The sequence below is a fragment of the Zootoca vivipara genome, chromosome 14, assembly GCF_965207765.1.
Source record: "Zootoca vivipara chromosome 14, rZooViv2.hap1.1, whole genome shotgun sequence".
Taxonomy (NCBI): domain Eukaryota; kingdom Metazoa; phylum Chordata; class Lepidosauria; order Squamata; family Lacertidae; genus Zootoca; species Zootoca vivipara.
The window spans coordinates 13368530-13395912 of record NC_142597.1 but is presented as its reverse complement, the minus strand read 5'-3'; the positions used below and the strand labels follow the sequence as shown (position 1 = coordinate 13395912).

At 47.2% G+C, this 27383-nt stretch overlaps 1 protein-coding gene across 1 annotated transcript; it reads left to right on the top strand.

The window, feature by feature from the left end:
* Positions 1-1299: 1299 nt before the first annotated feature.
* Positions 1300-27383, top strand: PANX3 (pannexin 3). The gene is made up of 5 exons (XM_035139422.3): positions 1300-1635; positions 4173-4315; positions 4808-5022; positions 7994-8649; positions 25585-27383. The coding sequence occupies exons 1-5, from the start codon at positions 1455-1457 to the stop codon at positions 25617-25619; spliced, it is 1230 nt and encodes a 409-aa protein (XP_034995313.3). The 5' UTR covers positions 1300-1454; the 3' UTR covers positions 25620-27383.

Here is a 27383-nt window from a genome sequence, read left to right as displayed (position 1 = left end):
TTCCGATGCCGCTGTGGCCATTTCCAAAATGTCTGCAGTGCCAGAAGTTGCTTCTACACGCTTCCGGACATAGGTAGAAGCAACTTCTGGTGCTGCAGACATTTTGGAAATGGGCAGAGCGGCGCCAGAAGTCGCTTCTACGCACTTCTGGACATGCGTAGAAGCGACTTCCAATGCCGCTGTGCCCATTTCCAAAATGTCTGCAGCACCAGAAGTCGCTTCTACGCATGTCCGGAAGTGCGTAGAAGCAACTTCCAGTGCCGCGGCACTGCTGATCCCGGATTTTTCAATCCAGAACTTGGCACCTATGCCTTAGAGGGTCGTAGCTAGGATGATAATTTAATAATGTGTTATACAAATGCTAAGTACGGTAGTAGTGCTTAGTGCTGCCTCAGGATAGAACAAAGGTTTGAAACCGAGCTGCTTTCTAATATTTCAATCAATCAATCAAAAATATTTTATCCTGCTGTCCCAGGGATGGAGAACCCTTTTCAGCCTGAGAGCCACATTCCCTTCTGAACAAGCACCCAAGAGTCCACATGCGCAAATGGTGGGTGGGGCAAATATGAATTTTGTCTCTGTACAAAATGCTCGTTTCTTCATATTCAAACATCCTCCATCTAGCCATCAAAAGGTTCATTCCAGCCAAGCAAAAACAGCCAAGGAGTGTGCAAAGCACGGGGAGGTCTGAGAAGAGTGTTTGCTGTAGAGTCCCACAGGTCAGTTAGAGAGGATGGAAGACTGCATTTGGCCCCCTGATGTTCTCCACCCAGGGATCAATTCTCCAGATCATCTGCATTCAATTTACTACTGAAGACCTGACGCTATAGGGCTTGCCAAATCCACGAAGTGTGCCTTTTTAATATCAAGTATGGAAAGGGCCTTGCCAATCCCACTGCGTACCCCACAGGGCTAAAAATACTCCCTGAATGCAGGTGTCCTGCGTGTGATTAAGCCACCACCGTGCTCTGAAAATGCAAGTATGGTCCACGATTCCCACTAGTCAGCTAACCCCGAAAGCCCACCCCTGCGTGTTCCTGGATGTCAAACCAAATCCACAGCCCCACATTCCTGCAGATGCTTGCTGGAAATAACATCTGCTTATGAGAGAGAGATGTAAAACCACAAGGACCCAGCCTTGCCTTGCTATGCCTGTGGTAGATGGAGGTACGTGGTGTTCCCAGCAGTCGCAACGCTCCTCTGCTTCTTGCGCTATTTCTGGGGCCGGCAGCAGTCGCTGCTTTGTAAGAAACCGGGTTGCCTTGTAATTACCGTTCCCTTTCGCAAACATCCAAGGCTGTCATTTGCAGCTGTCCGGTGCTTAATTCTCTGCAAATAAAGCTTTCAGTTTGGCAAGCGCAAACGTCGAGCTTTTAGATGCCGTTGGTGAGCAGTGTGGTAGCAGCAGCTGCCTCTTCTCCTCTTGCCTGTGCTTGGCCCATCCAAAACGTACCATGTCGATTGCACACACTGCGGGCGAGTATATGCTCTCGGATGCTTTGCTTCCGGATCCGAATGGCTCCAGGGCAAAGGGGCTTCGCTTGGAGCTATCGTGTGACCGCATTGTGAAGTTTGTCACTGTGGGGCTGCCCCTCCTGCTCGTGTCCCTGTCATTTGCACGGGAATTTTCGTCGGGTACGTTAACCTGCTTTCTTTACTGTTATTACTATTTGTTCCAGGGTTCTAGTTAAACCGACTTAAAATATATTCTCATTGGGCTGTATCCACTCCGCGTTAGCTGCACTTTGGGCCTGAGAATTAAAATCAATGTGAAAAAGTTAGTGGCACTGATTACAATGGGAACTAAATGCACCCTAACCTGTCTCTAGTCCAAAATGCCTTTGAACAAAAGCCTAAATATTTGTAATCTAACCTGCTCTATTCTCAAACTGAAATTCATTTCTTCCAAAAACTTTTCTGCAAAAGGTTGAACAGCTTTAGATGTTCTTTCTGCACTCAGATGTCTACTAGATAATTCACTAAATTGTTTATGAACTATATATGCACTGGAATACTTGATTTTAGTATTTGTTAGTTGGGGTGCAATATTATTTAGTTATTCCTCTCTTGTGTGCTTTTGTATTCAGCACTTGCCAAATGTATGTCAAGAAGCCTAGAGCATTCAAATTTCAAAATAAAAATCCGTATCTGAACTACGAACTTTATTCTGACATTTTACATTCTAATTTTGGAAACTTCAGCCAATAAATTTTGGCACCACCAGATGATAAGTAAGAAAACATCAGTATAAATATTTATACATCTCCCTGCCTTAGGACTCTGGCCCAATTCCAATTTTAAACTTTTTTTTTTTAATTTGCAAATTTAACAAGAATCTTTTTAAAAAAATGAAATGGAAGAAGAAAAAGAGACGAAGGAAAAAGAGAAACAATAAGCAAATAATACGAACAATAACAGAACCATCATTTCACGTTGCGAATACAGTGGCCACCAGAACACAAATCTTAAATGAAGCATGCAAGTTAATGTAAAAGCTCCAGGTATCCAAATAGGAATCCACTTGAATTTTATTCTTATATATGAAATACGTTCAAATGTAGCCAGTGTAGTGAGGTTCTCAGACCACTATGTAAGAGATAATGGGTACAGTATGTACTATTCTAGACTGGAGGTCTACGTGTCTTTGCCACCACAAGGGCTCACAAAATCCACTTTTGTTTCCCATCTGTTAAGCCCTTTACCACAGGGGTATCATTTAAAGGCACATGGGCATCTGCAAATATAAAGGATTTTGCCAATACAAAACAGATGCGAGCAACAGCTTCAGACCAAAAGGAATATATCTCTGGAAAAGCCCACATCGTATGCCTCTAAGGGGACTCTCAGTACTACATCCCCAACATCTATATGTGTTAGACACTGCAGATTCAATCTCTATTTCAGGTCCAATGAGACATTCTGTATAGATTGTAAAGCAATTTCCCATTGTTTAGGCTCAAATGCATGTGTGAAAAAAGGTAGCATACATTCAGAAGGGGAGCCCAGAGTTCAGAATGATTAATGATGCAATGGCATACATATTTACTCAGAATTCCCCCCTAATAGAACACACTTTTTCACTATATCCTATACCCTTTTAAAATGTGGCTCTTTTTTGGGGGGGTATTATTGAGTTATTGTTCTTATTTTGACTTTTCATATTGTGATCTTTTCTGTGAACCACCCTGAGACCTCCGGGTATAGGGTGGTATATAAATTCAATAATAATAATAATAATATTTTCACATGCACTTTTCACTAGTACACACCATTTTGAACACATTCTATGGCTGGAGAATTTGCATTTCAAAGTGAGAAGTGCAAATTACGTGACAGTGGCATGTCTCAGTTCATGTATTGGTATGTGAACTGCAGATTTGGTAGGTTCTCGTTTAGCACGCGGAAATTCCAGCAACCTTAATTCCTCTCCTTACTCTGCCGTAAAAGCACATCTGCGGGGGGCCCTGTAGTTGAGAAGATGAGCAGGAAGGCCCTGCGGATCGTTCCCCCTCTCGCCAAGTGTGGCGAGAGCAGGGCATTACAGTGTCAGCAGAAGGGCTGGGGGGGGGGGCACATTCCGGTTTCGCCTGAGGTTGCAAAGCAGGGCAGGCTTCCCCTGCTTCCCTAAATCAAGCAACCTCTCTCTTTATGCCCCAGCGTTACCCCCCCCCCCACTTTTCGCCCTTCAAAACGGCCTGGAGAAAATCTCAATGTGTTGAACTTCGGCGCATGGACTGTCGCTCCATGGGCTGACTGTCACCAAAAGCTGGTTGTGCTAATGTAAGACAGCCAGTGCTCCCCCCCCCGGATGTACGCAGGGGTATGCATACCCCTAAACATTTTGTGAATCTTTTGTCCATTTACTGTATTTATTTCCCCCAATTTGAATTATAAAATGGTGGTTTCCTTAAGTCAAAATGAGAGTGCCCCGAAATAATTTTTTTTTTAAGGAAGATGGGGAGCAGTTTGATCAGGAGCATTTGCTGGGAGGACCGGACTCATTCTCCTCATTGACCAGGAAGACCATCTGCTTGCTTGAGTCACAAGGTTGCTACTGCTGGGATGAAGCAGTGTTCAGCTTTCTTGCAGTTTGATGGAGCAGCTGGATGAAGTACCAGCAGAAACAGTCCTGGAGGCTAATGGCTTTGTTTCCGCCTTGTTCTCCCCTCCAGGCTCCCAGATCAGTTGCTTCTCTCCTGCCAACTTCACAGGGAAGCAATCGGCCTACGTTGACGCTGTGTGCTGGGACTCCTTGCTTCACTATGACTACGATACTATGGGAGACTCTCGATCCAGATCCCTCTGGGTCCTCAAGGTATCAGGAAGGAGGATTAGTGTATTTACTATATAGTACAGTATTTCAACTTAACATTTCAGTGATATATCAGACATAAATAATAAAAACAAGATTCCGAGGAATCTCCTGGACTTCCATCCTCCCCTTTGTGGGTCCTATTATTAATCATTTCATCCCACATCTTTTATAATACTCCAAATCTTTTACCTTTTCCATTATGCCCAGAATTCACCCTTAGACTACAAGTGATATTCCAATCCTACTAACGATTTTAACTGTTTACAATGGTCTTTAAGAAAAGTTATAAATTTTCCCCATTCCTTGTTTAAATTTTGGTCTTCCTGATTTCTGACTCTTCCGGTCATTTTAGCCATTTCAGCATAGTCCATTAACTTCATCTGCCATTCTTCTCTGGTAGGAACTCTATCTTCTTTCCATCTCTGGGCCTATCTCCCATGCCCCTGATGCCTCGGCAGTTCTTAGTGTGCTTTTCTGTCTCCCTCCACCTAGGTCTTCCCATATTCCTTGCTGGTGATTGCCGTCGCCATGTATCTGCCTTCTCTGCTCTGGAGATATGCGGCTGCCTCGTCGCTGAACTGCGACCTGCTCTTCATCATCGATGAGCTGGATAAATCCTACAACCGGTCCATCCGCTTAGTGCAGCACATGGTGAAACTACAACAGTCTGGTACCGACCCAGAAGAGCTATGGGAGGAATATGACAAGTAAGCTCAAACGGATGGCTGAGAAGAGGGGATGCAGTTGAGCACAGGAGCCAACTCTCAGGGGCCGAGAACTCTTCAACCCCCCCATAAAATATTTGAGGGTGCCAGGGACCCCCCCCCAAAAAAAGTTGATGGGCATTGTCATTCAAATGGCGTATGTGGACCCCCTGCCATGGAATTCTACCCAATATTGATCCAGAGTAGATTCCAACCTATAGTGAGCAGAGTAAAAACATAAACACGTTGCAGGATTCCCAAAAAAATAGACCAGAGGCAATTGCATTTCATCTAGCAGAGCTTTACTGCTACTGAAGGCAAATGAGCATAATGGCCACAGATCCAATACATTTAGGACTGGGCCTGTCCATAAGAAATCCTGCTGCAGCAGACTTAACTTAAACTTACAATCCTATATAATAAAGTCCCTGTATCTCTGCATCCAGTCCCTGTGTCTCTGGGTTTGCGCTACTGCGCATGTGCCCCATGGACACAGGGATTGGACGCAGAGACTGGACGCACACACCGCGCACTCTCCCCACCGATGAAGAGAACCAGAAACCAGTAAACGAGCCACTGGCAGCTTCTCCTCACGCCTCCCGTTCAAGAGCGGCTGCTGCTGCTGCGGGACAGCAAGATGCCATCTTCCCGCACCCCATCCTCCCGCCTGCTCAGCGCGCTCGGCCTCTTCAGCTGCTCAGTTGTCCATCGGGGGAGCCTGCGGCCCTCGGAGCACATCCCCGCCGGTGGAGGCAGTGAAGGAGACGACGCCTGCGCTGTCCCAGGGCTTCCCCTCCGTTCTTGCCCAGCCGCCGGTTGTGCCCGCCTATCTAGGCGGTGTGTTGTGAGGCGGCGGCAGCCGCCGCTCCTCCCCTCAGCCGCCTCCCAACTCCCCCCGCCCTGCAAACGTCGTCCTTCCTTCCCGCCAGTCACACGAAGCCGCCTCCACCGGCGGGGATGTGCGCCGAGGGTCCCAGGGCTTCCCCTCCGTTCCCACCTGGCCGCCCATTGTGCCCGCCTCTCCGGGCGGCACGGCGTGAAGCGGTGGCCGCGGCCCCGGCTTCTCCTATAGCCGAGTGCCGGGGTTGCGATCCGGCCTTGCCGCTGCCGAGACACGTGCTCTAGCACCCGTTATTTTAACGGGCTTCAAGATACTAGTCACTTATAATATGTCTAAACCTTAACACTATAGACAGAACACCACACCAGACGGAAGGGAGATAGAAAGAGAAAGTGAACCCCAGACTCCTTCTGGCCTTACTTTTATAGTCAGCATGACCTTGATAGAAAGAGATAACAGAACTAGTTTAAGCCAGCTGTGTTCAGCTTCTCTGGAGGAATAACCCAAACATCAGGAACCTTCTGCTTTTTTCTTTCACACAGAGAAGCTTCCAGAAGAATCCAGAACCCTCTTGAATTAATTAGAATAGGAAAGATCTCTAGACATCAGATCAATACATTCTGTACTAAGAAATGTAAACTGACACACCCCACCCCCACAATAGTTTATTCAAGTTGGCACCCCTGTAGTCGAGGTGGTAGGGCACCCATTTTGCATGTGGAAGGTTCCAGGTTCAGTCCCTGGCATCTCCCTCGCCGATAAATTCCTGGAGAGCAATTGCCGGAAGGGACTTTAGGGCAGAAGTTCAGGTCCCTTAACTGGCTGAATGTGCAGTACAGTGGTACCTCGCAAGACGAATGCCCTGAAAGACGAATTTTTTGCAAGCTGAATGCATCTTGCAATCTGATGGTGACTCACAAGACGAATTCATTTTGCGAAAAATTCATCTTGCGAATCGCGGTTTCCCATAGGAATGCATTGAAATTTAATTAATGCATTCCTATGGGCAAAAAAAAAGAGAAATTTTGATGCATTCCTATGGGAAACCGCGATTTGCAAGACGAATTTTTCACAAAACGAATTGACTCGCAGAACGAATTAAATTCATCTTGCGAGGTACCACTGTATAGGTGAAGCAATAAACATTACCATGCTATTCTTGCAACTGTAACTTACTTTCAACTGTTTTTAAGACTGTATCTTTTAAATTGCTGTAACCTGCCCTATGTCCTTATGGTGAATGGTGGGTAAGAAATTGAATTAATATTAATAACAATATATTGGATTAATAATAACAATAATTATAGGATTAATATTAATAATAAAAAGGAGCAGTTCCCAGACTGTGGCTTGTGGACCACTGGTGGTTTGTGAGTTTCATTCAAGTGAGTCCACATTAAATATCCAGTTTGATTTTGCATTGTATTTTTATTGCTTCTTCTAATTCCTATATTGCATTTGATGGTATAACAATCCAAATTCCATAGGATTCAAATGATAATACAGGGGTACCTTGTTTCCCGAACAGCTTAGTTGTCAAACAAATCAGCTCCCGAACGCCGCAAACCCAGAAGAGAGTGTTCCGGTTGCGAACGTTTTTTGTAAGCCGAACATCCAATGCAGCTTCTGCTTGAGGGCAGGAAGCTCCTAGAGCCAATCAGAAGCCATGCCTTGGTTCTTGAATGGTTTCAGGAGTCAAACTGACTGCCGGAACTGATTAAGTTTGAGAACCAAGGTACCACTGTATAATAAAATGCAACATAGGAAGCAAAAGAAGCAAACAAAATACAATGGACAAACATACAGCATTGTGCACAGTGAATTATAATTGCTGCAACTTGCAAGGGGGAGGGACATTAAGTAGTCCGCAAAGACCCTCAGCAATTTTCAAGTGGTCTGTGGGTGGGGGGCACCTTTGGGAACCACTGATTTAAAGAATTCTATCACCACCAGCCTGGCAAAGCCATTTAAATCCAGACTCCAGAGCCTAAAATTACCTGCCTGCACCATTGCAGCCTCTCCTCAATCATGTTCTCTCCCCTGTAAGGCAGAGCCCCACCGATGACCAGATCTGTAGATCCAAGCTCTTTTCCAGCTATAATGGTAAACAGTCCTTGTTTGTCTCTCACCAAGGGCTCGCAGGGAACGCTATTTTGAATTCCCATTACTGGAGAGGTACCTCACTTGCAAGCAGCGCTCCTACTACCTCGTTGGGGTTTACGTGCTACGGAACCTCCTCCTCCTCTTCCTCCTCGCTGCCACCTGCTTCTACTTGGGCTACTTCCATGTGGGTGTCTTTTTCCAAGATGAATTCAGCTGCACCATCAAGGTGGGCCTGCTAAGAGATGAGCTTCACATCCCAGGCTCGGTCCCTTGCAAGCTCGTCTTCTTCACCGTCTTCCAGGTGACCAGCATCTGCATCGGGTGCGTGTATGTCCTTCTGGGGCCTGTCGTCATCTACCACCTGCTCCAGCTGTGCCAGTGGGACAAGCGACTCCTATCCATCTACGAGATGCTGCCGGCTTTTGACCTCCTCAGCAGGAAGATGCTGACCTGCCCTCTGAACGACCTGAACATCATTTTGCTGTTCCTGCGTGCCAACATCTCGGAGGTCAAGTCCTTCAGCAGGCTGAGCGTGCTGTGCACCCTGAGGGATGTCAGGGCGGATAAGGAAGACATTGACACGGTGGTGGATTTTATGACCCTCTTGGCTGGTCTGGAGATGTCGAAGCCTAAGCACAATCTCTGTGCCAATGGAAACTCGGCTCATCCCAACAGTGAAATTATTGGTAAGTGAGACCAGCAGAAAGCCAAGCTTTCTAACTTTTGTGGACAATGACCACAGCATGTTCATGTCTTGTCAGGCTTCGGGGACTCGGCTTCCTCCCCTCCTTTGGCCGTAGATAAACAGGACAAAGTGAAAAGAGTCCCTTACCATTTAAAGAGTCTTTAATGATCACAGCAAAAGAGCAAAGCAGCCATTCTTGGAATGAAGGTGTTCCCAACTAAGGTTTCCACCCACTTCTCCCCTGGTCACTTCAGCATCTTGCAACCTGATCTTGCAAGCATTGTGCTTTTTGTGTAGCCACCTTATCCACTCTACATGTCCTTGGACTAATAGGCTGGACAGTCCCCAGTGAGAGAGAGTCGGTTAGCTCTTTCTCTCCCGGTTCTTCACTTTGCTGTTCACCCCCCCAGTTTTCCCCAACTTTTGTCCTCAGAATTATGCCCCTCTGCAAACCACTGTTCCAAATCTGTACTGCTCCACTGCTCCTGGGCAGCTTCAGGATCCTGGTCAGGAGCCAGGGGGAGAGGGATCTCCCACCATTCCTCATCGGAGCAGTACTCCTCAGCCTGGTCTCTGATACGTCTGCTCCTCTTTAGGTCATGCTAGGCTGCCGTAGCAAAAAACCACAACGAGTTGTGTAGCACTAACGCATTTATGCCTATATTGTTGAAAGTAACAAACCAAAAATGCATCATGTTTGGCAAAATCAGTGCTTTTCTTCTAGAAAAAAGGGTGCCGGTATTCACCATGAAGTTGCTACAGTAAGTGTTACATTTTTAACCAGAGCTTTTCTTCTCGAAAAAAAAGGTACCAGTACTGCATGCCCTTGGGTACCCCCCAGGGAAAAAAAAGCACTGGGCAAAACTGCAAGGAAAAATGTGTATCTTTGGAGGGTGGGGAACCACATTAAAATGCTGATGAATTTTCAAGAGGACTTACCCTTGCAAAATTGCAAACGGATGTGAAAATGTGTACTGGTAGAACTGAAGAGCAAGACGATAAGAAACCAAAACAGATAGATCTGCCCTTCCCTAATCCTGATGCATTTTGTCAAGCTTTTCCACTGGTGTCAGGGCCGACCCAAGGCATTTTGGCACCCGAGGTGAATGACAAAATGGCATCCTTCCCCAACAGGGAAGAAGGAGTGAGTGAAGATCTACATTAGGAAGAAGGGGGGGAATAAAGATCAACATCAGGATCTGCTGCCCCTGTGGATTTTGCCGCTCAAGTTAACTCACCTTGCCCAATAGGTGGGCCGGCCCAGACTAGAGTTGATGACAAGTGGTGGAATAATAGCCATAGCTATAGCCTGAACAAACCCCTTCATGGATCAATGCCTTGTCGTGGCGAAGGGGTTTGAATAACTCAGAGAAGCTATGAGCTATGCCATGCAGGGCCACCCAAAACAGAATGAACAAAACAGAATGCATGGGAACTAGCAAATTAATTTTGCATGCAGAAAAAAATGGATCTGAATGACCCTTTTGTGACATAAAGCCCTGTCTACTAGCATTATTTGTTTACTATGAAGGAAGTCTAATTTAGCACACTGCTTTATTTAGTCATTACTTTGTGAAAATATTTGCATACTTTCTCCCCTGAATGGGGCAGCTAAGAAGAATTCGCTAAGACCAAAAGATACACATGCCATCTGTGCCGCAGCAAGTTTCTCATAAAACAAGTTGCCACAAATTAGACAGCTGAAACTCTTTTATCTGCCAACTAAAACAGGCACCGAGTAAACAAAACATTTCGGCTAACCATCGAAAGTCAGGGTAAACAGAGCAGCTTTTGCTTGCAATTTTGAAAGAAAAGAAAGGAGGGACCAGATAGATTTATTAGAGACTAGCGGGCCCTGCCACACGTTGCTGCAGCTCAGTCTGTTAAATGGAGCCTCAGAGTCCCCCTTCAAACGCCCTGACCTTCAGAGTCCCCGTTTTACGTGTGTTATGTTTACACAGGGGCATCCCTGTGTCTCCCCCCACCCTGTTCTGACCCATTACCTATCCCAGCCCCTCCCCCCACCCTGGCTCATCCCTGTGATTGGGCCCACCCTGTCCCGACCCAGGACCTACTTGCCTGTAGCCAGTGCTTTTTTCTGGGGGGAATGCAGGGGTGTGCATACCCCTAAACATTTTGTGGATCTTTGTACTTTTGTCCATTTACTGTATTTATTTCCCCCGATTTGAACTATAAAATGGTGATTTTCTTAAGTCAAAATGAGAGTACCCCTAAGCATTTTTTTAAAAAAAGAAAAAAGCACTGCCTGTAGCTCAGATCAAGTCTTGTCCTTTGCCTCCAACGTCTGGCCTTGGAGAGATGTTCTTCTGTCGCCACATGATAATTACATAAATATACCGTTAGGCTTGCTTGTGTAAACGCTTCCAATAGGGGCTCCCCAGTGTGTATCCCAACCGCTTCATAATCAGCTACTGTTTGTTGTTGTTGTTTTTTTTAAAAAAAGACGTTGAGTATAAGAAAGGATTCAGGATGTTTCAAACCCTCCTGCATTTGTGGGAAGCTCTGGAAATTTACTTTGCATGGCAAGTGCCAAGGAAGGGGAAAACCCCAATGCAGTCAGTGTGACTGCCTGCCGTGCTTTTCGTTAACTCCGTAGAGAGTGGGGAAAACAGTTTTCTTTCAGAGAGCGGCTCCAAGGCTACATGCAGCAAAGCACAGAGCAACTGCACGAACGATCCCTGGAAGCAGCAATGCCCCTGATATCCACCCCATCTCTAAAGAGAAATATGAATGAGGGAAGCCACACTGCTAGTCCCCGTTATTATTAAAAACCCTGTTCTGCTGAACACAAGCGGTCCAGCTGGCAACAGCGCATTTAAGTGTGCAAAATGCTCTATTTACCACCTTGTCTATGTTTGGTCTCCACTGCAACCCTCTTTGGTTGCTTTTACTCCTGTTGTATGGATGGGGAACTTTGCGTAGTTTATTAAGGCTTGGCCCATAGGCATTCGCATATCAGATAAATAAACACAGCACAAAACCCAACAGTATAAAAAGCTGCATAAAACCATGTTACTGCTTAGAATCGTACATAAAACCTACATCTTTAAAATACTACATAAATCACATGTAACATTGATGGAACTTACATACTGAAAGGGTAAAATTTAATACAGATTTGGAAAAACCCCATTGATTATTAAAATATATTATGATTAAATAAGAGCATCCCCCACTGCAATCTCCTTGATAACTCTTTTCTGGATTTTCATTGCTGCTAGGGCAAAAAGAGAAACTTTGTGAGGTGGTCATACCAGCAATTTCTCCAGTATTTGAAGCTTAAGCCCTGCTGAGTTTACCCTGCCTTCCGCCCCACCCGCCTTCCAAATCCTTCACCAATAAGCCATTTCACAGATGCTCATGGAATATCCTTGCATACAGATTTTGTTGCATACAGCCTGCAGTTAACATGGGAAGGACTGAAGTATTAATTCCACATGGATTAAAAAGTTGCTTTTTTTATATCATCATCATCATCACCACCACCTAGTCACCAGGCCATGTAAAGCAAGCATTCAATAAAAGGAACTATAGAACTCTAGAACATGAATACAAGTTACCATCAATAAAATTGGCAGCGTCCCAGGTTTCCTCACTGGCATCAGAAAAGACCTGTTGCCTGCTTTCTTTAAAAGAAATGCACTGGATGTTTTACAGTCATACCTCGGGCTGCTTACGCTGCAGGTTGCGTACTTTCAGGATAAGAACGTGGCGGACCTGGAAGTGTTTACTTCTGGGTTCCGCTGCGCGTGTGTGCGCAGAAATGTTCTGCGCGCTTCGTCCATGTGCAGAAGCGCTCTATCAGTGCTTCGCGTGTGTGCAACACAACTCTGGATACGTAATTTTCGGGGTGAGAACAGCACCCCGGAATGGATCTAGTACGTATCCAGAGGTACCACTGTGCTGCTCTTCTCCCAGCATATTCTGATGCAGCCCAAGAGATCTTTAAAAAGCCTCTCACAGGAACGCAAGAAGTTGCCCTAGGAGATTCCATAAGAGGCAAGGAGGGGTTCAGGGGTGGGGTGCAGAAGGTGTGAATAAAATTCAAAACAGTGTTATAAGAAAAACTGCTTCCTTTCCCTGATGGGGTATTCCATAGCCCGTATAGAGTCCTTAAGTGAGTTTCCTATCAGGAGGAGAAAATTACAGAGGCCAACCAGAGTATATTGAGAAGCAAAGCGGCTAACAAGCCTGATCTTTATTCAAGGAACTGTTGCAACAGGGTCCCCACTCACCACACGCAGGAGGGAGGAGAACCCTGAACAATGGTGTGCAAGCCCTTATATAGACTTTTGAAATTGTCCACCCTGTAGCCCAGGACCACCAGCACCCCCAAAAAACCATATGTACATCACAAAAGGAGGCGGTCTACAGCAGAAATCCTGTCTGCCAGGATACCCAATAATAGTCACTGACTGCATTACCTGGGCAGCCTGGCATTCTTTTTTGATGGTTAATACTTTAGTTTCTGAATCCAGGTCACAGGCTCACCCTATTCATACACAAATACACCCTTAAGACAGGATTTGTAAGCAAAAAAGGCAAGGGGAACACTTTCCTCATTTGCCTCCTTTACTGCAGAGGAATATTTGCGGTCATTGGGAGAATCAAAATGACTTCAGGATTGCTCTCCCGTACTATTTCAGACACATGGTTCATGTACAGAAATGTGTTCATTTAAGAATATTTATTCTATATTTGAGACCTTAACATTCTTATAACAAAGGTAACAATCTATTCAAAATCCTTAACATTCTTATAACAACGGTAACAATCCATTCAAAATCCAATTGACACAATTTAGATTAATTAGTTCTACTTGATCTAATGATACCAGCTTTTCAAAATCTGATAGCTGGTGCTGGAGGTGTGAACGACTGTCAAATTAGCCCCCAAGTGCTGAAGGGTTTATGAAGCATCTTCAGCAATTTATACCAGAGCTCGCAGAGAAGTTTGATGAAGCTTTTAAACCCCTGGAGGAAATGAGTAGAGCATTTTGAAGATCAAAAAAGAGGACACATTTGGCAACTTCTACTTTTAACAATGGAGGCAGTGAGAGATTTTACTTTCTTGGGTTCCATGATCACTGCAGATGGTGACAGCAGTCAAGAAATTAAAAGACGCCTGCTTCTTGGGAGAAAAGCAATGACAAACCTAGACAGCATCTTAAAAAGCAGAGACATCACCTTGCCGACAAAGGTCTGTATAGTTAAGCCATGGTTTTCCCAGTAGTGATGTATGGAAGTGAGAGCTGGACCATAAAGAAGGCTGATTGCCGAAGAATTGATGCTTTTGAATTATGGTGCTGGAGGAGACTCTTGAGAGTCCCATGGACTGCAAGAAGATCAAACCTATCCATTCTGAAGGAAATCAGCCCTGAGTGCTCACTGGAAGGACAGATCGTGAAGCTGAGGCTCCAATACTTTGGCCACCTCATGAGAAGAGAAGACTCCCTGGAAAAGACCCTGATGTTGGGAAAGATGGAGGGCACAAGGAGAAGGGGAAGACAGAGGACGAGATGGTTGGACAGTGTTCTCGAAGCCACCAATGAGTTTGACCAAACTGCGGGAGGAAGTGGAAGACAGGAGTGCCTGGCGTGCTCTGGTCCATGGGGTCACGAAGAGTCGGATACGACTAAACAACAACAACTTTTGACAATGGATCACTATGACAACTCTCATCTTGCAAAACTATGAAAAATAAGACATATCCTGGAAAAAGAGGACACATGGCAACCCTACTAGATGCAATAGATAAAACTGCTAACACAGCTATGAATATGGGAGTTAAACATGAAGAACAAATTTAAAACTTGTACCTGCTCAGGAAACCCCTTGTCTTTCACTGGAACACCAAGAGAAGCGATCACTGGTGAGCAGCAAGACAGAGGGAGGAAAAGGGGAGGATTTGAAATCATTCATTATTAACTGGATCCATCCCAATGATGGAACTTTTAGACCTCTTAAAAACCACACTCTGGAATTAGTTATCAATTTACTAATAGCTGGAACAGTGGTGATAACAGCAAAAAAATGGAAAGAGAGCAATGCACCACCTTTGATTGGACTGATAAGGTATGGCCTATTGGAACAATTATAAAATTAACGTACCTTCAAAGGACACATACAAATCAGCCAAACAGATGAATGGGGAAATGTTTCTTATGTTTTGGAATGATAAATATCAAGACAATGCACATCCATGTGATGGGCTAAGTCTACTGTAATCTTACAAAAATTACAGTATATGAATTTCTGTATTGTATTGTACATTAAATATACAGGCTATTTTTTCTTTTCTTTAAGCATCACTCTCACAGTAGCTCTTAGTGGGAGGGAAATGTCTTGTGTGGCAATATGCCCTCCTTCCCCGGAATAAAGACTCGTGACACCGGAATAAGATTTAATTAATTGGGTGGTTAAGGCCACAACTTTATTAATCCAAGTAAAGCGGAATTGGCTTAGGCGTTGGAACCTAACGGACTATATCCGACTCCAACCCGTGTGTTGAAGTCTATGAGAAGTTAACCACCAGCAAGGAGCCCCGCGACGTAAATCTACTAGAGCTCCCCCTGTGGCCACCGAAGGGGCGTGCCTTACGGCCCAGGCAACTCCAGGCTCAGGACCAAGCCTCGCCCCCGGAATCCTTTAACGGAATTACTTCTCCAGATTAGGGCAGCTGATGACGTGTCTTGCCCCTCCTCCAACTAATTGTTATGTAAATTTCCAACGCCTAACCGCCTAACCTAAGTTGTGACGACATGCTACGAGGTAGGCGAAAAACCCATCATGGCTACTCCAGTATGGGAAAAATCCTACCCAGCCCCCTGGCCAGCCAGGGCAACCAACTGACGTCCATAGCAGCGTCCCCTTTCCTCTTTTTAAGGGGTGGGCGGGTGGGTGAATCGTTCGCTCCGGCGAAGAAGGAAGCGAGAGGAAGCTTTTCCCGCCTGCGGAGGCCTTTAAACGAACTGACCCCGCCCCGTCCGATCTCATTGGTCGGCCGGGGGGGGGGTGACGCAGGCGGGAACGTACCAACGCGTAGGGGATGAGCTCTCATCCCCTACGCGATGGTACAGTCGGGCAGCCCACAACCCCACCTCCGACGCAGGCGCGGAAGTGGCTTTGTGTGGCAATATGCCCTCCTTCCCCGGAATAAAGACTCGTGACACCGGAATAAGATTTAATTAATTGGGTGGTTAAGGCCACAACTTTATTAATCCAAGTAAAGCGGAATTGGCTTAGGCGTTGGAACCTAACGGACTATATCCGACTCCAACCCGTGTGTTGAAGTCTATGAGAAGTTAACCACCAGCAAGGAGCCCCGCGACGTAAATCTACTAGAGCTCCCCCTGTGGCCACCGAAGGGGCGTGCCTTACGGCCCAGGCAACTCCAGGCTCAGGACCAAGCCTCGCCCCCGGAATCCTTTAACGGAATTACTTCTCCAGATTAGGGCAGCTGATGACGTGTCTTGCCCCTCCTCCAACTAATTGTTATGTAAATTTCCAACGCCTAACCGCCACTCGAGCCCCTCCTGGCTCGCCGCCAATCCGCTTATGGTCATACCACCCTACACCGTAATTAGAAATTAATTAATTAATTATTTGTAGCATTACCGTTATTACAGGGGCAGTGGTCCTAGTCTCTTATTCACCTAGTTATATTCTCTAACTTGTAACCAATCACGGATTTCCGCAATAATGTCCTCGAGCCATATATCATTCCCCATTGGCGACAGATGCACGCCATCATAGCGATAAAGGGCTGCTTCGCTCTGTTTCAAACTCGGGTGCGAGACAACACGGCCATTCAGGGATATCACCCTGCGAATCACGAAGGAATTTAGGCGCCGCCTGGTCCTGTTCATAGCAATAGGGCAGCGTCCATCGCGCCAAATGCGCCTCTCCAGCAGAGAGGACCAAAGCAGCGTCATCCCCGGGGCGGAATCCAATAGAATATTCAGGTCACGGAATATTTCCAATTTCAAGTCCACCGCATTCCGGTAAGCTAGATCATTCTCCCCTAGTTGCAGCACTAGCAGGTCGGGGTAGCCGAGCGAAGCAGCCCGGGATTCAATGACCGGCATCAACTCGTTCCATCTCATGCCTCTCTTTGCGATCCAGGACACTTCCACGGCTTCTGGGAGGCCCAGCCCATTCCCCAGGCCCACCTCCATCGCCCTAATGCGGGCCCAATGGACTATGCTGTGCCCGGCTATCCAAATGCGCACTATCTGGCCACCTGGAAAACAAAAGATGACAACCGGGGATCAGCTGTGGCTACCCAGTCACTGCTACGTGCGAATGTACTTCTTGTATGCGCTTGATTTCCACCTCCCCAGGTCCTGAATTCTCTCGGATGACAGGCCCAAGTGCATGGCTGACGTAGCCGCGCCAATCCTGAAAGAGTGGGCCGAAAACTCGCTGGGGTCATACCCGCAATAGGCAATGGCCTTGCGTAGGACCCTAGTAAATTGATGACGGGTAAGCCTTGCCTTGTCCAGGTGAATAAGCAGGGGGCCCGGGCCGGCCGGGCGCAGGTGAAGGAACCTCCTGGTATCTTTTACCGGACAAGGCCCAGCAGCCCCTGTCGCTGGGAGGCGCATAACAGCGCCTCTTCCTTTCTGGTCAGTCTTAGACCGTCGGATGTGTATTAGAACCTGGGCGTCGGACAGAGACACATCACCTACTAAGATGCCCCGTGTAACGCCATCTACGTGGTCCTCACAGACCACCTCCCCTACTCTGAGCGCACCGAAGTAGGCTATCGAAAACGCTGCTGAAAATAAGCGCGCTTCGAATTTCGACCAGCAAAGGGTCCTCAGATGTTTGTGTATTTGAACCAAAATGTCAAACGTGATAGGCCGCCTAACATCACTGGCTGGAGGCTGGAGCCGACGCCAGCCCTCCATGGCTCTGCGGACGTGGAAGCTATCGCATGGGTCTATAAAATAAAGCGATTTTGAGAAAAACGTTATGGCCGAGGTGTGAATTTGAAGGGTCTTTGCGGCTCTACCCAGTTTCCTCAAATGCACTAAGTATCGCATGACCTCTTCCTGGGTAGGCGGTCCAGGGGTAGAACCAGTGATACCTTTCTGCCTGAACTTATTGAAATCCGACCAAGCCCGCTTATAAGAGCTAAGGGTGGATGGGGCAACCGACGCAAATACTCCCTTCAGAATTTCGTGCTCCCAAGGTTCCATAGATGTTCCGGGAACAGCTCCGGCCACCTGCATGCCTCCGGTGCCAACGAGCGGAAGCGGTCCATCTGAAAGCGAGACAAAGCATCTGCGATGTTATTATTGAGCCCAGGTACAAATTTGGCTGAAAAAAGCATGTTGAATTTCAAACTCAGCAGGACAAAATGGCGTAAGAGAGATGACACTCTTGGAGATCTTGATGATTGGCGAGCTAGAACGCTGACCACCGCTTGATTGTCGGTTCTGAAGCAGACCCGTCGATTCCTGAATTCCTCTGACCACAAATGCACCGCTACGACTATAGGGAAGAACTCTAAGAATGTTAGGTCGCGCGTGATGTCAGTACCCTGCCAGCTGGCTGGCCAGCGCTGAGCGCACCATCTACCTTTAAAGTAGACTCCGAAACCCAAGGAACCCGCCGCGTCCGACTGAACCTGGAAGTCGGAGTGCAGGACCATGCTGTCCTGCCATAGGGATACCCCATTATAGTCTTTTAGGAAAGTCAACCAGGACTCTAGGTCAGCCTTTACGCCGCGGGGGAGTCGCTTCCTATGGAACGGTTTTGTAAGACCTGCCGTGAGTCTGGCTAATCGCAGGCAGAAGGGGCGGCCCGGTGATATTACCTTACACGCAAAATTCAGGTGACCCAGTAGAGATTGAATTTGCCTAAGAGTGAGTTTTTTACATGGGATGAGCTGTGTAATAGTCTCCCTGAGGCAATTGATTTTATCGGCAGGCAAACGTGAGGTTTGCTCTACGGTGTCCAATTCTATGCCTAAGTAAGTTAAACGGGAGACGGGGCCCTCAGTTTTCTCTGTTGCTAGCGGCACCCCCAGCTCCTGCGCAAGAGCCGAGAATGCCTGCATGAGGGCTGCACACTCCGAACTATTAGCCCTAGCCACGAAGAGAAAGTCGTCCAAATAATGCGAGACTCCAGAAAGCCCAGTTTTAAAACGAAGTGCCCAGTCCAGGAACGTGCTGAAAGCCTCAAATGCAGAGCATGCAACGGAACAACCCATGGGCATTGCCTTGTCAATGAAATATGCCCCATTGAACCTAAAACCCAGCCATCTGAAGTCCTCTGGGTGGACAGGCAAGAGGCGAAATGCTGATTCGATGTCACACTTCGCCATCAAGGCGCCCTTACCAAATTGCCTTACAAGCTTCACCGCCTGGTCAAAGGAAGCATATTTCACTGTGCAAAGCTCCTGGGGTATGCCGTCGTTTACGGATCTACCTCTTGGATGTGAGAGATTGTGAATGAGCCTAAATTCGCCTGGCACTTTTTTCGGGACTATACCTAATGGGGAAACATGCAGCTCAGGTATAGGTGGAAGCGCAAAAGGGCCTGCCACCCGACCGGCTGTAATTTCTTTGTTAATTTTCTTACTCGCTATGTCGGGTCTTTCTCTAACGGATTTTTGATTGGGGGGGTTGTTTGATAGGGGTGGGATTTTTACTGGGATACGAAAACCGAAGGAGAACCCCTCCCAAAGGTAGTTAGCGGCTTTTCTATTAGGATAGAGATCCAATAACTTTTTTAGGGGGCAGAGCTTTATAGGGGAGAAAGCCAGAGAGAGGGATCTATTGGAACCTGTTACCACTTGTTCCCGGGGGGGCGCTGGTAGCGTGTCTGGGGCCCTGGTGCCCGTTGGCCCGACCGCCCCGAAAGGACTGCTTCCCTTTAAAACATGACACTCCTGGGTGCTGACCCAAACATTTCTCGCACTCATGCGTATATTTACAGTTGGGCCGCTGACAGATGCCCTTATTATATTCCCAGCAGACCCTACGGCGCGGGTCCCTCCTGAGCTCTAGCCTCCCTGACCTAGGGGGATCCGTCTGCTTCCTTTCAACGTATGGAACGACGTGGTGACTCCAAAAATGCTGATGGCGCATATCCCAACGGGTCTTTGGATTCTGGGACGCGTTCCTACGAAAGGCCTCATCGTAATTTAAGGCGGCCACCTCCCCTGCCATCTTATTTGCCAACTGAACGTCGGCTACATAGGCCCACAAGTGCATAGCCCTCTTAGGGTATGCAGCCGAGATAACCGCCGCCCAAATGTGGATACCTTCTAGCCAATTTTCGAAAGTACGATCGGCGCGGGGGGTTGTATATCTGCGCCTCCCGTAATCCCTCCTCTTTTCACCCTTCCCCAATGTTTGCGCCAGAGGTAGAAGGGTGAAAATGTCGACAAAATCACCGTTCAGGATCTTTTCCCTTTTTTTATTAGACAAATGTGACCCCAGGATAATGTCAGTGTCCAAATTGGTGGAATACTTAGAATCCGGCACCAAGGCGCCATCCCTCCATTCTAGTGTGCCTTTAAAACCCTTGCGATGGGCGCTCGATCTCCGCCTGTGTATCCACAGAGGAAGACCAATCTGGTCTTCCCCAATCCCCCAGTAATATTCCATCGGGATGTCCCCATCCGAGTCGGAGGACGTACCTGAAGAGTCCGAGTCGTCCCTGTTCCTCTTGCGCTTGTTGGTCTTCTTCTTGGCCTTTCCTCCTCGACGCTCCTCCTCGATCACAGGCTCCTCCTCGGCACCCCCTCCAGGTCTGGAGGTACCTTCATCCCCAGATGTATCGGAATCCCTGGTCCCCTGTTGCACCAGGGCTTGCCCAGCTTGGGCCGCCCGGGGACCTGTGGCTGGCTGACTGGGAGAACCTGTGGAATGAGACCCCATCCCCTGCCCCTGGGAGTTGGGGGCATTAGCACGTGCCTTCTGCCCCCGCGTCCGCGGGGCTTGACTCACGCTGTTATCCCGTTCGGAGCTAGCGCTGGAAAATAGAGAAGCAGAGGTACAAGGCAAATCGCTATCTGTCAAACCCGTGTCAAGGATGAAGTCCTGTGACTCAGCCATCCCCTCCTGTGACTCACAAGGGTCCTCCGGTATGGCAGCAGCCGCTGGAGCCAGCGATTTTGCGATGGCCGCAAGCTGCTTGCAAACATCCAGCTGGGTTTTTTGAAGCGTGGAGACCACACGCACCAAGGCCTCAGTCTTATCCTGGGCTGCCGGGCTCTTCGCAGAGGCCTTGCCTTGCTGGCGTTTTGGAGCCATTATTGTAAGTTGCTAGGGTAGTGTATACTCACAAGATTCACCCAACAGCTTTTTTATTACTAGCTATATGTATTACCTATATGTGCTTATGTGTTCGTGAACCTGTGCGCGTGTATGTGTATGCGTGTGTGTGAGCGTGTGCGTGTATATATATGTATTGCGTGTGTATGTGTAAGCGTGTGTGTGTATATATGTATATACGTGTGTATGTTTAAGCGTGTGTGTGAGCGCGTGCGTATATATATGTATATACGTGTGTGCGCGTGTGTGCGTGTGTATATGTGTAAGCACCTATATCAAATTTACTATGTGCTAATACTGTGCCTGGGGGACCAAATAGTACTACAGAACAATTCAAATCAAACCCACTAGCTAACCCACTAATTAAATGCACTGTAATTATAATGCCACCATACACCAACCCTGGGAATGCAGCCGCTGGGGCAGCACAGATGAATTCCAATAATTGCCGAAACAGGTATATTAATTCACCCTTGGAAATCACGAAGCAGGCTAAAAATGCACTTCAAGCAAGGCAATGTAGCTTTTAAACAGAGCAATTAACTCACTAATAAACGAGGAAGGTGTAACAGTATAAACTGATTAAACCCCAGACCCTTACACAATCTCTAAAGAAAGGCAGCAAATGAATTTAAAGTAACCACTCAGCAAAGCAACCCCCCCTGTAAGGGAGATGCCGGTTTATTTGAAGGACTATAGGAGCGGCAGCACCAAAACGACACCCAGAGAGCTAAAACGGATGATCCCTGCACAAGTTCCCCACATTCCCTCTCAATGGCCACAACAGTGAGCTAAAAAGGATGATGCCCGCACCAGTTCCACCAAAATTCCCTCTAATTGCAACGACTCAGCGACAGTAGTTTAATAAGGGGAGAAGCCACTCTCAAAATGGCGGCCGGGGTTTGCTGCTCTAACAAACTGACCCTCACAAAATGGCGTCGGCCACGTGGGTCTTAAACTCCCTAATCTAAGATGGCGACGATGCCCTCAGTGCCCTCACCGCTAATAACCCACACACAGCGATACCAGACAATCGAAGCCGCCGAAGCAGCAAGCTCACCGGGCAGACCCAAAGAGGTCAGAAGACTCCTGCAGGACAGCCGACGAGGGGAGGCAGCCGCCTCGACCCTGGCAGGCGCGCGGCACAAACGGCTGGGCCTGGCGCGCAGAGGAACAGCTGACTGGCGGTAAGCCGCGGAGTGAACGCGGCGAACCCTGCAAGGAACTGTGGCGGCCCCCTGGGGCGGAAACGTCCGAGACGGCGACCCTCCAACGGCGAGGCGATCCTCCCTGACTTCTCGAACAGCTGCCTGGCGCTACCGGCTGTACGGTGAGGCGATCCTCCCCTGGCTTCCCGGCGCGACCGCGGAAACAGCTGACTGGCGCTACCGGGCTGACGGGTCCCTGGCTCCGCACACCAGCCCAACGAAGCCCCTGGAGGATGATCAGTAGCCGGCCCAACGAAGCAGGAATGCACCCAAAAGGTAAAAAAAAAGGATGAACGCTAAAGGCAAAGGATGAATCGTTCGCTCCGGCGAACAAGGAAGCGAGAGGAAGCTTTTCCCGCCTGCGGAGGCCTTTAAACGAACTGACCCCGCCCCGTCCGACCTCATTGGTCGGCCGGGGGGGGGGGTGACGCAGGCGGGAACGTACCAACGCGTAGGGGATGAGCTCTCATCCCCTACGCGATGGTACAGTCGGGCAGCCCACAACCCCACCTCCGACGCAGGCGCGGAAGTGGCTTTGTTGATGAACAGCGTAGCGTGAACAAATGTGTCACTGAAAAGCTTACGCCCCGAAATAGCCGCCTGCTGCCACGCTGAAGGCAAGATTCTGCCAGCAGCAAAGCAAATGCCACATGAGGAGAATCTTTTCTGCTATTTTTCTGGGACTTGTGACAGAGGTTTATTAATATTATTTTAAGGCTAGTTGCCTCTCCTTGGTAGGGTGTGCAGGCTGCAAAGGCTTGGCTAAGTGAAGGTAGTTCTGGTTTCTTTAAGCAATTGAAAAGCTGAGCAGTTAGTGCTTTGCCAGCCTGTTGGAAGGATAGATAGTCCCTGAATCCTATAACATTCTTTTCAGGACACCCTGTTTGGATTTTCTCTCTACCACTGGAACAAATTCTTCCAAAGGTTCCCCATATGAGAATGCGGCTGAAAAATATGATCCAGCCCTTACTTAGACTATCTGACTAGGGCTAGGAAGACCCAGGTTCAGATTTCCACCCATGAAGCTCACTGGGCGACCTGGGGCCAGTGTTTCTCTGAATACAAAACCTTTCTCACATGATTGATTGATTGATTGTTTACGGTTCTTGACCAGCACACATAAATATGCAATACATAAAACAATAAAAGAAAAGCAGTAATAATCTAAAAATAGGCAATAAATATAGGTTTTATTTTAACAAATAAAAGAAAACTGATTAAAAGGAGTGCTACTACTTAGGGAGGTAGACTACAGCAATTAATAACACTGGGTCCTCTTTAGCTAGTCCTGAAGATGTTCTGAAGATATTTGGACACTGCTAATTAGATTAGACCGAATTTTTATGACTCTAGCACAGAATTTGGCTACCTTCGCTGACACATTAGAGTTAGCGTTGGAAAGAAGCCATTCTATATAGAAATTATCCGAGCGTCCAGGTAGCTCTGCCAGTATAGCCTCACATGATTGCTGCAAGTATACCTTGGTTCTCAAACTTAATCCATTCCAGAAGTCCGTTCCAAAACCAAAGCATTCCAAAACCAAGGCGCGCTTTCCCACAGAAAGTAATGCAAAACCGTTAATCCGTTCCAGACTTTTAAAAACAACCCCTCAAACAGCAATTTAACATGAATTTTACTATCTGATGAGACCATTGATCCATAAAATGAAAGAAACAATCAATGTACTGTACTATAAAATAAATAAGACAGTATTGTAGGTGATAAAAAAATTCTTACCTGCACTGATGATAGTCATTGTTTGGATGGGGGGTGGGACTTTTATCCATTTCCGCAGCCACACAATCAGTCAATCAGTAGCTGAACTGGGTTCCACACAGTCACAAAAACAAATTAACCGAAAAAGCCTCAAAAAATAATAATAAATTGGTACCTCGGGTTACAGACGCTTCAGCTTACAGATGCTTCAGGTTACAGACTCCGCTAACCCAGAAGTAGTACCTCGGGTTAAGAACTTTGCTTCAGGATGAGAACAGAAATCACACGGTGGCAGCGCGAGGCCCCATTAGCTAAAGTGGTACCTCAGGTTAAAAACGGTTTCAGGTTAAGAACGGACCTCCAGAACGAATTAAGTTCTTAACCCGAGGTACCACTGTATGCAAAATAAATAGCAAAAACAAAAGCGCCAAACTTAATCTACTCCAGAAGTCTGTTTGAATGCCGAAATGTTTGAAAACCAAGGCGCAGCTTCTGACTGGTGCAGGTGCCCCGGAAACAATAGCCAATAGCTGCATCGGACGTTCAGCTTCCGAAAAATGTTCGAAAACCAGAACATTTACTTCTGGGTTTGAGAACCAAGGCATTTGAGAACCAAGGTACCACTGAACAGTGGATGAAGGAGGCAGGAAAGGGAACCATGTGCACCTGAGCACATAAGTGGGGGCAAATATAAAGCAAGGAAATGTTGCTTGAGCTGCTGTAACATGGGAAATGGCAGGCTATGTGCTACATCGTGAGTGGAGAACCTGTGGACCTCCAGACTATCCCAGACATGCTGCCTGAGGGCAATGGGAGATGCCATCAAACACCTGGAAGTCAAAGTTTCTCTATCCCTGTGCCATTGGCGTAGGGCAGGGGGGGGGCGGTCTGCCCCGGGTGCCATCAATGAGGGGTGTGTGTGACAAAATGGCCACAACCACCTGGGAGGCGGGTGCGCAGCTTCCCCGGTGCTGGTACTCGGCTCTGAGTGCGCAGTGTGCCCGCCTCCTGGCACTACCATCCTGAACTGGGAGCGGCTGGCACCGGCTTGGGGAGCCGTGGGGAGGGGGGTGGTGAAACCTGACTCCATCCCACTGGAGATGTGGGGCAGGTGGCGAACTTGGAAGCGGAACCTTCCTCAGGAAAACACAACACGCACAAACAGGCGCCTTGCAGCAGCAAGTGTCTTTCAACACAATGCAATCGAGCCAAGTGACTTTCGTTTATGCCGCGTCCCCCCACTGAGCAGCCGTGCAAGGCTTGGATCTGGGGAGGGGTGTGTGTGTGTGCCAGAAGGGCACAACAGACTCCGCTCCGGGCTGGGTTTGCTCCGGCAGCAGTGGGGGTTGGCTGAGCAATGCTTTTGTTCTCTGCCACTTGCCCCCCCCCCTGCGTGGGCAGGTGCCCACCCCTCCCACCCCGGGCATGTTGGAGTCACACCCCACTGCTGCCCTGTGCTACCTGGCTCCTTGATATTTGTGTATTTACTTGCATGCACAGTACATACACCGTAAAAAGAGGTGTATCTCCTGAGCCTGTCAGGTGCAAAGAAGAGGCAGGCAAGAACATGGCTCCAACTCTGTGCTATGACCGAGCCCTCTTGCCTTCCTCCTCCTCCTCTCCAGCCATGGTATCCGTTAATTGTCCATTGTCCGTGAGATGCATAATCATTTTGACACAATCTTTTCTTTCCTGCACCTAGAAATGAAGCCTGCCTTGGAATCTAAAGAAGATTGACACGCCCAACCGGCGGCAGCGGACTATAGACAGGGCAGCAAACAGCAGAGGAAACGGGACTGATGAACAGTGCTAGAACACAAAGACAGCCGGTGCCCTAATAATAACAATAATTTATTATTTATACCCCGCCCATCTGGCTGGACCTCCCCAGCCACTCTATGTACACCCATCCTATGTACAGCAATGTGCTGTGTGCTTTCATCACGATTCTAAGTTGTATCACGTTTTCCTGGTACAGGACTGCACCATCCTAAGTGCTTGCTTGCTTATTGGGTACAAAGTCCATAGAATTTAATATTTGGAATACGATTCTTGCACGCTGGCTATTGGTTGCTGGCAAATGTCTTTGTATTGTTTGAGGCTTAATGTACTCATAAGATTAGGCTGCCAGTTGCTCTGGCAGAATCCTGGGCCTTTTAAGTGGCACTGCAGACAGATCGAACTTCACCACCATGGCAAGTGTGATTCACCTGTTTAATATCTGTACAAACCTGCTGAAGGTGCAACGGCCTTTTCATGAAAAAAATTTAGTGGCTTTCTTATGTTGTATGCTAATGTTCACCTTACCTACAGCCCCTTTGTCTTCCTTGCTGTGTTCATTCTGCAAACTAATCATTAAATTTAATGTCACACTGATCAGTTTGGGACTGATCTACATCTGGTTCTGATGTAGAAACCATGTTACCAGCTGGCTCACATCAACCAGGACACAAAGTAATCCATGTATTCCATCTTAAACACTAGTCCAGTCTATCGTTGAGAATCCATTATCTCCTGAATTGTTATACAGTAAACAGAACCACACAAATATATCTATGAAAGTTTAATAATTTATAAAACAGTCATTTTAAGTTGCAAAAGGGTCACTTTTTATTTTTATTTTTTAAAATAACTAATAGCCTATCCATGGTAAATAAAAAAGAGGACTTTTTTTGGGGGGGGGATTTCAAGTATAAAATCCCAGATTTTTTCACACGCACGATCACAAGACTTACACTGATCTCAAGAGCAGACAGCAGAAGGGGAACAAAACAAAGCATATTTGCTGGAATGCTACCCTTAAGCTGTGCACCTGCTCCTCCAAACACCTTACTCAGCAGCAGTCCGTGTATTTGCTCAAATCCAATGAACCCAGCAACAAGAGCAAGCTGTTCCTTCTTTTCTGCTCTGGTTAGCACAACAGGAACAGTCACAGTTCTTTGGCGTGCTAAAGGCTGGCTCTCTGCTCCTGTAAAGCAGCAGACATGCAATCAGTTCTATCTACTTCAGTGGTGAAGTCAAGTTACTCAGGATCTGCTACTGGAGAAACTTCTACAGCTTTTGGCTGCAGCCAGGTTCCCCCCCCCCCATGGTGACAAACTTCCATTTTTGAAGTTGAAGCCCAGTGACAAATTAGGGTATCGCAATACGAAATACAACCCAAAAGGAACAGAGTCACTCTACGCATTTAATGCTTTCTCTCTCTATATATATTCAGTTTTACAAATAATATTTACATTGAAATATCAATCATAATCTTAAACAAAATAGGATTCCCTGAAGCCTTATACTTCCCTCCCCCCACATGGGTTCCATTGTTAATCTGTTTCATCTGCATCTTATAATTTCTTCCATATTTCTTTAAAACTCTTTATTTTTGCCATAGTTCTTGTTACATGACAAGTGTTATAACAATCCTGCCAATGTTTTTAGTTGTTTGCAGTGTTCTCCAAGGTAACTTATAAATTTCCCCCATTCCTTATTAAAGTTCTTATCTTCCTG